Here is a 12191-nt window from a genome sequence, read left to right as displayed (position 1 = left end):
TATATATAGTTGAAATTTACAGAAAAGCAAAAGACAAAGACAGGTTTATAAACAACAAGCAGGTGTATTAGGTTACATCATCAAAATCTCATAGCTATGAGACAAAGCATGATTAATTCAAAACAATGTGAATAAATAAGATTTAATTTTGGAAGAATACTGTGAATGGTAAAGGTCAACCATCTGTTCCCCTCCTCTGACACCCTTATGAAATTACTCACCCTCAACTTTCTCTCCTCCCCAATCTTCTGTCTACATTTTCTTTGTTCCATTTATTTCTATTTATTTCAATTTATTTATTTATTTCAATTTATTTATTCATTCATTTATTCATTTCCATGTTGTCTTGCAGAATTAAGATTGACTTACAAAACAAATTCTTGGAAAGATCTCAAAATATGGATTCTAGAGAGGCTCTGATTAAAGGTATATGCTCACTAACAGTCTTCACCCACCGACATACTGTTTTTCTCTTTCTGCCTATTTTGCCTTCTAATGCAACATACCACTGACCTAGCTACCTGCACTCACCCTCCAACCCCTGTCCAGCTGACATATTTTCCCCTACTCTCTTCATTCCCTGCAAGATCTCACATTAAATATTTTTGTCCAACATTTCCCCCCCAAAACTGCAACCCCCTGGTGTTCCCCAACTGCAACCTATTTACATTGACCTCCTGTTGATGTTCAAACTGAGCACTGGGTGCATCAGCTTTGAAAATCTCCGCAAATGTTCTCAGTTCTGTCCTTCCTCCTTTAGCTGATTTATTAAAAGAAAAAGAAGTTTCTGTCCCCTAATTCTATTTGTTTGTTTCTTAGTCCTTCCATAATGTTTTGTATTATAGGATCATGACTTTGTCATCATGTGATATGGTTGGAGCAAGTTAGCTTGTTATAGCTGGTCCTTCTCCAAGCCACTTGTGAGGAAGTTATGATATATTACAGTAGTGATAGGAAACCTTATTGAGCAAAGAAATGAGGGCACTTGGGCCAAGGAAGGAGTCTCTTGAATGCCTTAAATGAGGACACTCAAGCCGAGGAAGGAGCTTCTTGAACCAAAAAGGAAACCTCTTGAGCCAAGGAGAAATCTTGACCTGCTAAGAATGGCAATTAATTTCCCTAAAATCATACCTTATTGTTTCAAAACTAGGACACACTGGATAATGTAATTATAGATACATACTGCTTAATATTTTTTAAAAAATGAACTGGAATATCTATTAGTATAGGCTGGTTGGATTAACAATAACAGTTAAGCTCTGTTAATCTTTTCCATCACAAGATTTCAGATGATTAATACTAAAACTATTGGTGGCTGAGAGATAAACAGTCTTGCTCTCTGGCTCACTCTCCTTTCTCTTCCAACTGAAGTATTTATCTATCTACTCTACAACAAGATGCTTGTATGTGTCTCATCTGTACCATTAATCTCTCAACTGACACAAAGCCCCCAGCCTGCCAGCTAATCACAACACCAGTGTTTTGTTTAATCACTGTTTTTCTATATCAGTAGAGACTAGATTTGTTTAAGCATGCAGAAATATGCAGAATTTTTGGTTGGAAATAACCTTTTTCTGTGGTTGGTCATTATTATTGTTTTAAGTGATTGATTGTTTTGTGCCACCTGCTTGGGACACAGCAGACTGGGCTGCTTGTTTTGTGACTTGTTTTGGTTGGAGACACAATGTCGTGACAGTGACAAGACATGAACTGCTGATTTCTTGGTTAATTTCTGACAACCTAATGTTTCAGCCATTCACTACCTCACATTGATAACCTTAATGGAGTAAAACGTTTAACCCTTTGCCTGTCCAAAACATTTTTGTAAATTTCTCCTAAACGTCCATGGTTGTTTTCAGGTTTTTTTTTTTTTTTTTGTTATTCCTTGTTTCATACATTCTGAGTAATATAAAGCTTTCTTTTCATAAGTCCCAAGTTATTCTGGTAGTTGTGTAGTAAGACATGATAAATTCATTTTTTTACTGTAGCACAAGTTAGTTGTTTGTGACAGACACTGACCAGTTAAGGTTAGCGTTGTGAAAATCCAAACAACTTCCACCCAAGTCTGAGGCACGTGTAAAAACTAAAAGTTGAGTTGGTTGCTGTGAAGACGTTGAACTTTTAACAACATACTTTCAAGATCCTCATTCTGTCGGCCTCAGCTAGAACATGGGAAGTTACTGTTTTGCTTTCCCAGTCATTATGACTACTGGCCTAAGTTCCCTTTAGCAACTCTGAATTATTGTGCCCAGTTCTTCACTTGACATTCGTTTCCTTTAACTGACTATGAGGTTTATTATATCTTTTTACCCGGTTTGCTGAAATTGGCTTCTCCAGCAAGATTTGTATCTGCATTATGACATTTGTGTTTGTATTGTATCATGGAATTGATATTAACTCCAATTTGGAAAACCTGTAAATTGTAGTAAGTGCAACTGAAATTATTTATGTCTTAAAAATGTTGTTCCTGTCGGACTGTATGTCTAGAGCCTGATATTTCGCACACACCTTCATTTCTCCTGTAATTTACATTTGTTAAGTGTTGTTTGGAAACTGTAATAAAAACTGTATTTCATTTGAACACAACTCATTTGCTTTCTGCTATTTATCGTTGCCTTTATATAAAACTGCCATCTATATTTCTTGCTACAGTCTACATATACTTGTTAAAATTGAAAAAGATTTGGGAATGTGAATCATATATGATGCATGAATACCAGAGAAGGATATACTGTATGTCACATGTGAGACACAGTTTGGGCAAAGGGTTAATACAGTTATTCCCGCCCCCCCCCCATGTATTCCCCCCATTTCAACTACCAAGATTTATAAAGTAGTTTAAAATGAGAGTGTGTTTTCTTCATGTTTTCTTCATTGTCAATGCAATGTAAATGGAGTCACTAAAACTGAAAACCAAAACTGAACTATTACATGTATCTTTAATTAATAGTACAGTATTAATATCTTTTTTAGACACAAATTTAATTAATAGTTATAGCATATATTGTTGCCATTCCTAAAAGAAGAAACCTATAATCAAAGGCATTCTAGACATGGCCATACTGAGAGGCTCTCTACCACAGTTTTGTAACTTTCTACAGCATATCCACATTAAGTAAGATATACAGAATGCTGTTCTGAACCAATATTGCTTTCATTGCTAATAATGAATTTTTACCCAGCCTGCCAGTTAATCGCAACACCAGTGTTTGTTTAATCACTGTTTTTCTATATCAGTAGAGACTAGACTTGTCTAAGCATGCAGAAATATGCAGAAATCTAGATTCAGCAGTTCTGCTGCTAGTGCTGGGTGCTTTTTGTCTGCTACCAAAACACTTCAATGCTTTTTAGCATGATATGTCTATACAAGACAAACACCATAGCTTTGTGGCTTTTTATAGTCTATTCATGTTAAGTAAGATATGCAGAATGCTACTTTGAAATAATACTGCTTCCACCACTACCAACAATTTTTTTTTCAGACACAGTTTATAAGAACCATATTATCCAATGAGATTGTAAGTTTTTTAACCCTTTAGCTTTTAAACTGGAATATTCTCCCTGTTTTATGTTCAAACTGGTCAGATCTGGTTTCTCACATCTACCCTACAATATCATTCTAAAAATTAACAATTACCACATCAAAATCTCAAAGCTACAAGATAATGCATCATCATCATCATCATCGTTTAACATCCGCTTTCCATGGTGGCATGGGTTGGACGATTTGACTGAGGACTGGTGAAACCAGATGGCTACATCAGGCTCCAATCTGATTTGGCAGAGTTTCTACAGCTGGATGCCCTTCCTAACACCAACCACTCCGAGAGTGTAGTGGGTGCTTTTACGTGCCACCGGCACGAAGGCCAGTCAGGGGGTACTGGCAACGGCCACGCTTGAAATGGTGTATTTTAAGTGCCACCGACACAGGAGCCAGTCCAGCGGTACTGGCAACGAACTCGCTCGAATGTCTTTTCACATGCCAGGAAGGTGACATTGGTAACGGTCACGCTCAAATGGTGCTATTTATGTGCCACTGGCATGAGAGCCAGACAGCTGGTGCTCTGGCAACGATAACGCTCGGACAGTGCTCTTAGTGAGTTACTGGTACAGGTGCCATCACGATTTCGCTTTTGCTTGCCCCAACAGGTCTTCGCAAGCCGAGTTTAGTGTTCAAAACAATGTGAATAAATAAGCATTACCTTTGACAGAATAATGTGAATGTTAAAAGGTTAAAGCAGTAAGATATGATTTGACTTAACTGTTATTTCTGGTTTCACATCACCTCTCTCTCTCTCTCTCTCTGCTTTTGTTGATAGTGCATGAATTAAGGAACAAAGAAGAAAAAGAAAAGTTTCAATTAATGAAGGAAGATAATGACAGAAAACACAACAGGATTAATGAGTTGGAGGTATGTCATAAAAATGAAACAAAAAAGTGGACATATTTTTAATTAATTTAGGCTTTTCCTCTACCTTCTTGCTTCTGTGTTAAAATTAAGGTTATGGATCACTGTTAATATTCAGGCATGGCTGTATGGGTTTGAAGTTTACTTCCTAACCACTTAGTTTTGAGTTCAGTCCCACTGCAATACACCTTGGATATACATCTCCTACTTTGGACCCAGGTCAACCAAAGCTTTGTGAGTGGATTAGGTAGACTAAAACTGGCAGTAGTCTGTCATGTGTATGTGTGTGTATATTTATCTACATATATGTGTATGTATGTATACATATATACATATATTCAGTTAAGTATATGCCTGGTCATAGAGTCACCAATGGTTTCACATCCATAAAGTGGTTAGCCCCATGGACAACTCAGACTCTAATGGGTCTAATTTTTGGGGGATATATTCTGGGAAGATAATAGTGATGAAATAGGGGGTGTGAGCACACTTCTTGCAGAGAAATGGGTGGATAAGGTCATAGAGGTAGTGAGGGTGTGCGATAGAGTACTTAACCTCAGACTAGTCTTGTAGAATGGTATAGCTACAATTATCTCTGCTTACGCCCCACAAGCAGGCCTACCAAATGAACAGAAGGATCACTTTTATGATATTCTTATACAGGCTACCTCAAAGATAAGTGACAATGATCTCATCTTTGTGGCTGGAGATTTTAATGGGCATGTCAGACAACCTGGTATCTTCCATGGTATACATGGAGGGCCATGGATATGGTACCAGAAATGAAGAGGAAACTAGACTCCTGGAGTTCTGCAATGCAAGTAACCTATTGATCTGCAACACCAACTTCAGGAAGCCAGCCAGCCACCTGATGACCTATCAATCAGGTGACTCAGCTAGTCAGATTGATTTCATTCTCACCAGACAGTGGGATGCATGGTTGCTCTTAAATACAAAGACCCTCCCTGGTGAAGAATATACCCCGCCCCCACCATAGACTTGTAATTAATGACTTTAGACTCGAGGCCAGAAGGTTGCCAAAAACCAGACCAATCTGGAAAAGAAGGACTTGGAAGCTTAGGAACCCTTCACATGGTCAGAGATTTAGGGATATCCTTACCGAGAAATTTGATGATAGGGAGGAGGAGCTACAGTCCTGTGACATAGAAGGCAGCTGGGAATTCCTGCGAGACAACTTGCTGAGTGCCACAGACCAAATCTGTGGCTGGTGCAAAGTCCCTTCCAGTCCTAGGGTAATATGGTGGTGGAACAATACTGTTGACAGGGCCATTAGAGCAAAGAAACAGGTTTGGAAGGCCTGGAAGAGTGAGGGTAGCAGGTGAATGTATCAGATAGGCAAATGGGAAGCTAGGAGACAGGTATAGATAGCCAAGGGAGTAGTAGAAAAGAAGAAGTTTGCCAATGTTCAGTGTCGTGAAGACCAGAGAGCTGAAGTATTTCGGATTGCAAGACAGTGTGGGAGAAAACCATGATGTCAGAGAGGAGAAATGTGTCCACATGGATGATGGTGTCCTTGCGTTTAATGATTCTGCAAAGAAAGAGGCTTGGAGATGCCATTATGAAAGACTGCTGAATGTGGAGAATGAGTGGGAGGAGGAGAGTCTGCCAAAGGTTGACCCAATTGAGGGACCAGCTACCCGAATCGACAGTACCTTGGTAGATAAAACAATTAAGGATATGAAAACAGGGAAAGTACCTGGCCCATCAGGAATCACCACTGAGATGCTTAAAATATCGAGTGGTGTGGGTTATGGTCTTCATGTCAATAATTATCACACAAAACTACACCAATACACCAAATATGAAATCAATTGGAACAAATGTTGAAACTAAAAAGGGCAACCAAACAAAAAAAAAATTGATATTTCTCCTTTATAATAGAAGGATCCTCATCCATTTTGATGATGATTATTTCAGTTGTTTAATCAACTGAATTACCTGTTCATTGAATTAACACGTAAGTGGCTGAATATTCCTCAGAACTATCATTATCCTTGGTGGAATCAGCATGACATTGTGACAAGGCTTCCACACAATTTCCATCTATCTAATTTCACTCACAGGTTTTGGGTTGACTCAAGACATTTTTGAAAGATTCTTGCCCAAGGAAGCCATACAGTAGAATCAAATTCAAGCGTTCACGACTGGGAAATAAACTTCGTAACCATTTAGCCATTTTGTGCCATTTCCATTATATATGGAACTCTAAAATACCACACTGTTTTCCTTTTTTATTTTTTTATGATTGCTTTATCAAAACTGTTAATTAACTAATATTTTCCTAAATTAAACATTCAGGTAATTAAAATATATAAATTTATACTGAAACACCTGTCTTTTCCAACACACTATTTTACTTTATGATGACATATTGTACAATTCAGGATCACTTTCTTTTATTTTCCATATTTTTTTCTCTAATTTAGACTGCAATTCAAGAGGCTCGACACAAAGAAATAACAGCAACCAAACATAATGATTTCTTGAATGCAAAACTTCGTGATGTATGTCACTGAATTCTATTTTAGTTTATAAATTCTCTTGTGTTATTATTTCCTTATTATCTTAAAAGTGTTCTTAGTTATTTCTTTATCAAAAAAAATCTGGTTTTCTCTTTTAGATTTAATACAAATATAAATATAAATTTAAACTTAAATTTCTTACCAGTAATGAAGATTAGAATAACAATCAACATTGTCATATATTGGCTGATTCAGGCTCTTGGGCATTATTATCATTGTCATTGGAACTAAAATTGTTTTTCTCCCACCATGTTGATCTTTAGTCTTTCCCATCGTTTTTCTTATTATTCAAAAATTTTATAGCATCCTGACAACTATCTATTGCCATAACCAACACATTTTTAACTGATTTTAATTTTATACTTTGACTTCTGTGTCATGACAATGATTATTATTGGGAATGCTTTGTTTCAAAGCTTAAAAAGTGCACATGAAAATGTGGTTGCTTAAACACCTGTATACACACACACACACACACACACTGAAGGCATTGTGATTGTCTATTGTTACCAGTATCATTGTTGTCATTGTTCTCTTCATCGTTAATTGTAATTGTCATTGACTTAATTATAGTCCCAAGGAATAAATAAAGTTATCTATTCATCATAGAATGATTTTGCAGATGTGGAAGCCTAATATTGTTTCATAAATTTTAACAAAATACACAGATTATCAGTCAAAATAAGAGGTTATTAATGTATGTGTTCATTGAAATATCAGTAACATATTAGCTACAAGATTGAAGAAGTTAATAACGATAATTTACAATAATGGACAACTGAGATAATTGTAATTATGTACAAAGAGATTGTTGGGCATGTAGTTTGCAGAATCTCTCAGACATACACATGGTGATTTAAACAACTTGATTATATTGGGAATAATCAGTAAGCCTTCATTAATAAATGCCAGAACAACATTACTATGGCTTCTGGAAAATGAAATATCATTGTCACTTCCAACACAGATCTGGTTTTTTTTCAATTTCTCAAACTAATATATGGTTAGAATCACTTTCTTTACTACGTATGAAACCTTAGAATTCTTGTGAAAGAGGAAGTGGATTCTGCAGAAGTCATTCTTATAAAATATATGAGATTCTGTATGAAGTCACATTACAATTGTTGAAAACTATAATGGAAAATTATCTGAAAAATAAAATAAACACAAGAACAAATCTAAAAAAAATATATAAATGATCAGAGACTAAATTACAAAAACCTAATTTGCATTGTTTGGTTTCACTTGGTACTAATTACACTCAATAATTTCTTACTAGAACTGTAGATCTCTGTAACTCCTTCTTTGCCAATATTTTTCCCATCAACTACTGACATTCACAAATCCAAATTGAAGTTATTACAGCATCAGGCAAAATGCATTGCTATGTATGGTGCTTGTTTCATATCTCTGTGCTCTGAGTTCAAATCCCACCTAGGTCAGCTTAGTTTTTCATCCTTTCACATTCAATAAAATACATTGTCAGTCCAGAGCTATAGATTGGCAAAACTGTTAGAACATCAGACCAAATGCCTATGTGTGCAATGGTTGTGTTACACAGGGACCTCCAATGTATTGCTATTGGTCCTATAATACTGCTTAGATCCTTCTATACACCAATCTTCGTAATAATACCCTTGAAAATTATTATTTTTACATTATCATTCTTTGCTCATCTTCCTGCAAGGAATAATCTGTAATGAATAATCGATAATGAATGATCTATAATGAATAATCATTATTCTTCCTCAGATGATTGATTACAGTACAATCAAAGAACAAAATGCTGTCCTGAAAAATGAACTTGAAACTGAGAAACTGTAAGTAGCCTCCTGCTTCTCTGATATATTAATAAAGAAAATATGTATGAGCTCTAGTGAAAAAGTACCTTGGTGATGGAGAGGCTGGTTCATAGCCTTTGACTTTTTCTAATCATATGCGTATGCTTGTATCTTCTTGTAAGTTTGTATGAGCAAGTGTACGTGTGCCATACAACCTAAGCGAGGGCATTTATACATCCATATCTGCTAACGGTTACAATTAATACATTTTTCGCTGTATTGTGTATTTGTTTCTTTTTGCTTCTGATATTTATTATTAATCTTCTATAATAATGAAGCTCTGTCCCTTAATTTATTGCTTTTGTATACACTTACTGTGAAGAAAACTTGTGGAACAGACATTATTTTAATGAGATACATCTTGCAATCACCTGAAGAGACACATCTACATTGACAGATACACCTAAACCAGTTGTTAAGTATCCTACCTGTGAGGGATCAATGCTAGATTGGTCAAAACAATTGTAGTGATAAATAAACATTCTCAAATCTATTTTCTGTCCCTCTCTAATTAATCAAATATATTCTTTTATTATTTTATTTGTTTCAGTCATTTGACTGCAGCCATGCTGGAGCACTGCCTTTAGTCGAACAAATCAATCCCAGGACTTTTGTGTTATTTATTTTATTTTTCAGATAATTTTCCATTATAGTTTTCAACAATTGTAATGTGACTTCATACAGAATCTCATGTATTTTATAAGAATGACTTCTGCAGAATCCACTTCCTCTTTCACAAGGATTCTAAGGTTTCATACGTAGTAAAGGAAGTGATTCTAACCATATATCAGTTTGAGAAATTGAAAAAAAAAACAGATCTGTGTTGGAAGTGACAATGATATTTCATTTTGCAGAAGCCATAGTAATGTTGTTGTGGCATTTATTAATGAAGGCTTACTGATTATTCCCAATATAATCATGTTGTTTAAATCACCATGTGTAAGCGTAGTACTTATTCTATTGGTCACTTTTGCCGAACCACTAATTTACGGGGACATAAACACACCAACATCAGTTGTCAATGGTGGGAGGGGGGGACAGATACAGAAACACACACACACACACACACACACATATATATATATATATATATATATATATATATATATATATATATATGTGTGTGTGTGTGTGTGTGTATACATATATACATACAACGGGCTTCTTTCAGTTTCCCTCTACAAAATCCACTCTCAAGGCTTTGGTCAGCCCGAGGCTATAGTGGAAGACACTTACCTGAGATGCCATGCAATGGGACTGAACCCGGAACCATGTGGTTGGTAAGCAAGCTTCTTACCACACAGCCACACTTTATAGTACAACCCATGCCAGCACAGAAAACCGGCATTAAATGATGATGATGATATATATATATATATATATATATATATATATACAATGGGTTTCTTTCAATTTCCGCCTGCCAAATCCACTCACAAAGCTTTGGTCAGATCTAGGCTATAGTAGAAGATACTTGCCCAAGGTGCAATAAAGTGGGACTGAACCCTTGACTACATGGTTGGGAACCAAGCTTCTCCACCACATAGCCATATCTGCACATAAATAAATAAATATGTGGCTGCGTGGTAAGAAGCTTGCTTTCCAACCACATGGTCCTGGGTTCAGACCTACTGTGTAACACCTTGGGCAAGTGTCTCCTATTATAGCCTCAGGCCAACTAAAACCTTGTAAGTGGATTTGGTAGATGGAAACTGAAAGAAGCCCATACTATATATATATATATGTATGTGTGTATATATTTATGTCTGTATTCGTTATGGTGTTTTTATATCCCTGTAACTTAGCGGTTCAGCAAAGACAATGATAGAATAAGTACTAGGCTTAAAAACTAAGTCCGGGAGTTGATTTTCAAGGTAGTGCCCCAGTATGGCCACACTCAAATGACTGCAACAAGTAAAAGAAAATAAATAAATGACCAGTTAGCAGATCAGCAGCTGTATATGATTACGTGTCTCTCTATTTCAACAGCCTCCATGCTGAAACTATCCGGAAAAAAGAGGAACTACTAGCACGTAAGTAAATTTGGAATAAATTAAAAATAAATTAAATCAGGTAGAAATACTTTTTGATAATTAGTTACAGTTTTTTTAAGCCCTGAATTAAAATTCTACTTGTCTTGTAAAGTCACTTGTTGACCCTGCCAGTGCAGATGCCATGTAAAAAGCATCCAGTCTACACTATAAAGTGGTTGGCATTTGGAAGGACATCCAGCTGTAAAAATCATGCCCAAACTGACCTCGCCTGTGCAAGTGCCACGTAAATAGCACTCAGCCCGCCCTACGGAGTGGTTGGCATTTGGAAGGGCATCCAGACATAAAAACCATATCAAAACAGACAGAGAAGTCTGATGCAGGCTCCCGACTGGCCAGCTCCTGTTAGACTGTCCAACCTGTGCCAGCATGGAAGGACGACATTAAATGATGATGATGATGATGTTGCTTTCCATCTTTCTGGGATCGATGAAGTAAAGAACCAGTCAAGTACTTGAAAGCATTCAATCAACCAACCATCTCCCCTGACTTGTGATACCTGTCTTAGAAATAATTATTGGTTTCAAATCGTGGCACAAAGCCTGCAATTTCAGAGGGAGAGGGGGGAGGGGGTAAGTCCATTGCATGCACCTCAATGCTCAACTGGTGCTTTTATTTTATTGATTCCCCAAGGATGAAAGGCAAAGTTGACTTTGACAGAGCTTGAACTCAGAACATAGAGACAGACGAAATGCTGCTAGGCATTTCCCCCACCGTGCTTACAATTCTACCCACTCACTGCCCTTATCTTAGAAATAGTTATTAACTTTTTAAATTGGTAGGGTATAGAATGAGCAGGATGTAGGACAAAATGTTTTTGTAGGTTTCAGTTATGGTCCTTTACATTCTGATTTCTGATCACACCAAGACCACCTTGGGCTGCCATCTTTTCAGGGTCAACATAATGCAACAACATTGATTATCATCTAATGAATATTCACTTTGCTGGAACAGTAGGTGCCATGTTGTAAAAATAGGAATAAATCCATTCACATATATATATATATATATCATCGTTTAATGTCTGCTTTCCATGCTAGCATGGGTTGGACGATTTGACTGAGGACTGGTGGAGCCCGAAGGCTAAACCAGGCTCCAATCTGATTTGGCAGAGTTTCTACAGCTGGATGCCCTTCCTAACGCCAACCACTCCGAGAGTGTAGGTGCTTTTACGTGTCACCTGCACGAAGGCCATTCAGGCGATACTGGCAACGGCCACGCTCAAAATGGTGTATTTTATGTGCCACCCGCACAAGAGCCAGTCCAGCGGTACTGGCAATGATCTCGCTCGAAAGTCCTTACACATGCTGCGGGCACAAGTGCCAGAAAGGCGACGCTGGGCACAGGT

The 12191-nt window shown here is 37.0% G+C and overlaps 1 protein-coding gene across 1 annotated transcript in view; it reads left to right on the top strand.

Annotated features, from left to right (window-relative positions):
* Positions 1-12191, top strand: part of LOC106879644 (centriole and centriolar satellite protein OFD1) — a 79141-nt gene that overhangs the window by 30525 nt on the left and 36425 nt on the right. Inside the window, exons 10-14 of the mRNA XM_014929306.2 lie at positions 353-426; positions 4320-4411; positions 6856-6933; positions 8704-8771; positions 10782-10825. Coding sequence (XP_014784792.1) covers positions 353-426; positions 4320-4411; positions 6856-6933; positions 8704-8771; positions 10782-10825 — 356 coding nt within the window. The remainder of the gene's footprint in view (positions 1-352; positions 427-4319; positions 4412-6855; positions 6934-8703; positions 8772-10781; positions 10826-12191) is intronic.

Source organism: Octopus bimaculoides, chromosome 16 (genome assembly GCF_001194135.2).
Source record: "Octopus bimaculoides isolate UCB-OBI-ISO-001 chromosome 16, ASM119413v2, whole genome shotgun sequence".
NCBI lineage: Eukaryota > Metazoa > Mollusca > Cephalopoda > Octopoda > Octopodidae > Octopus > Octopus bimaculoides.
This window is presented reverse-complemented; position numbering and strand designations above follow the sequence as displayed.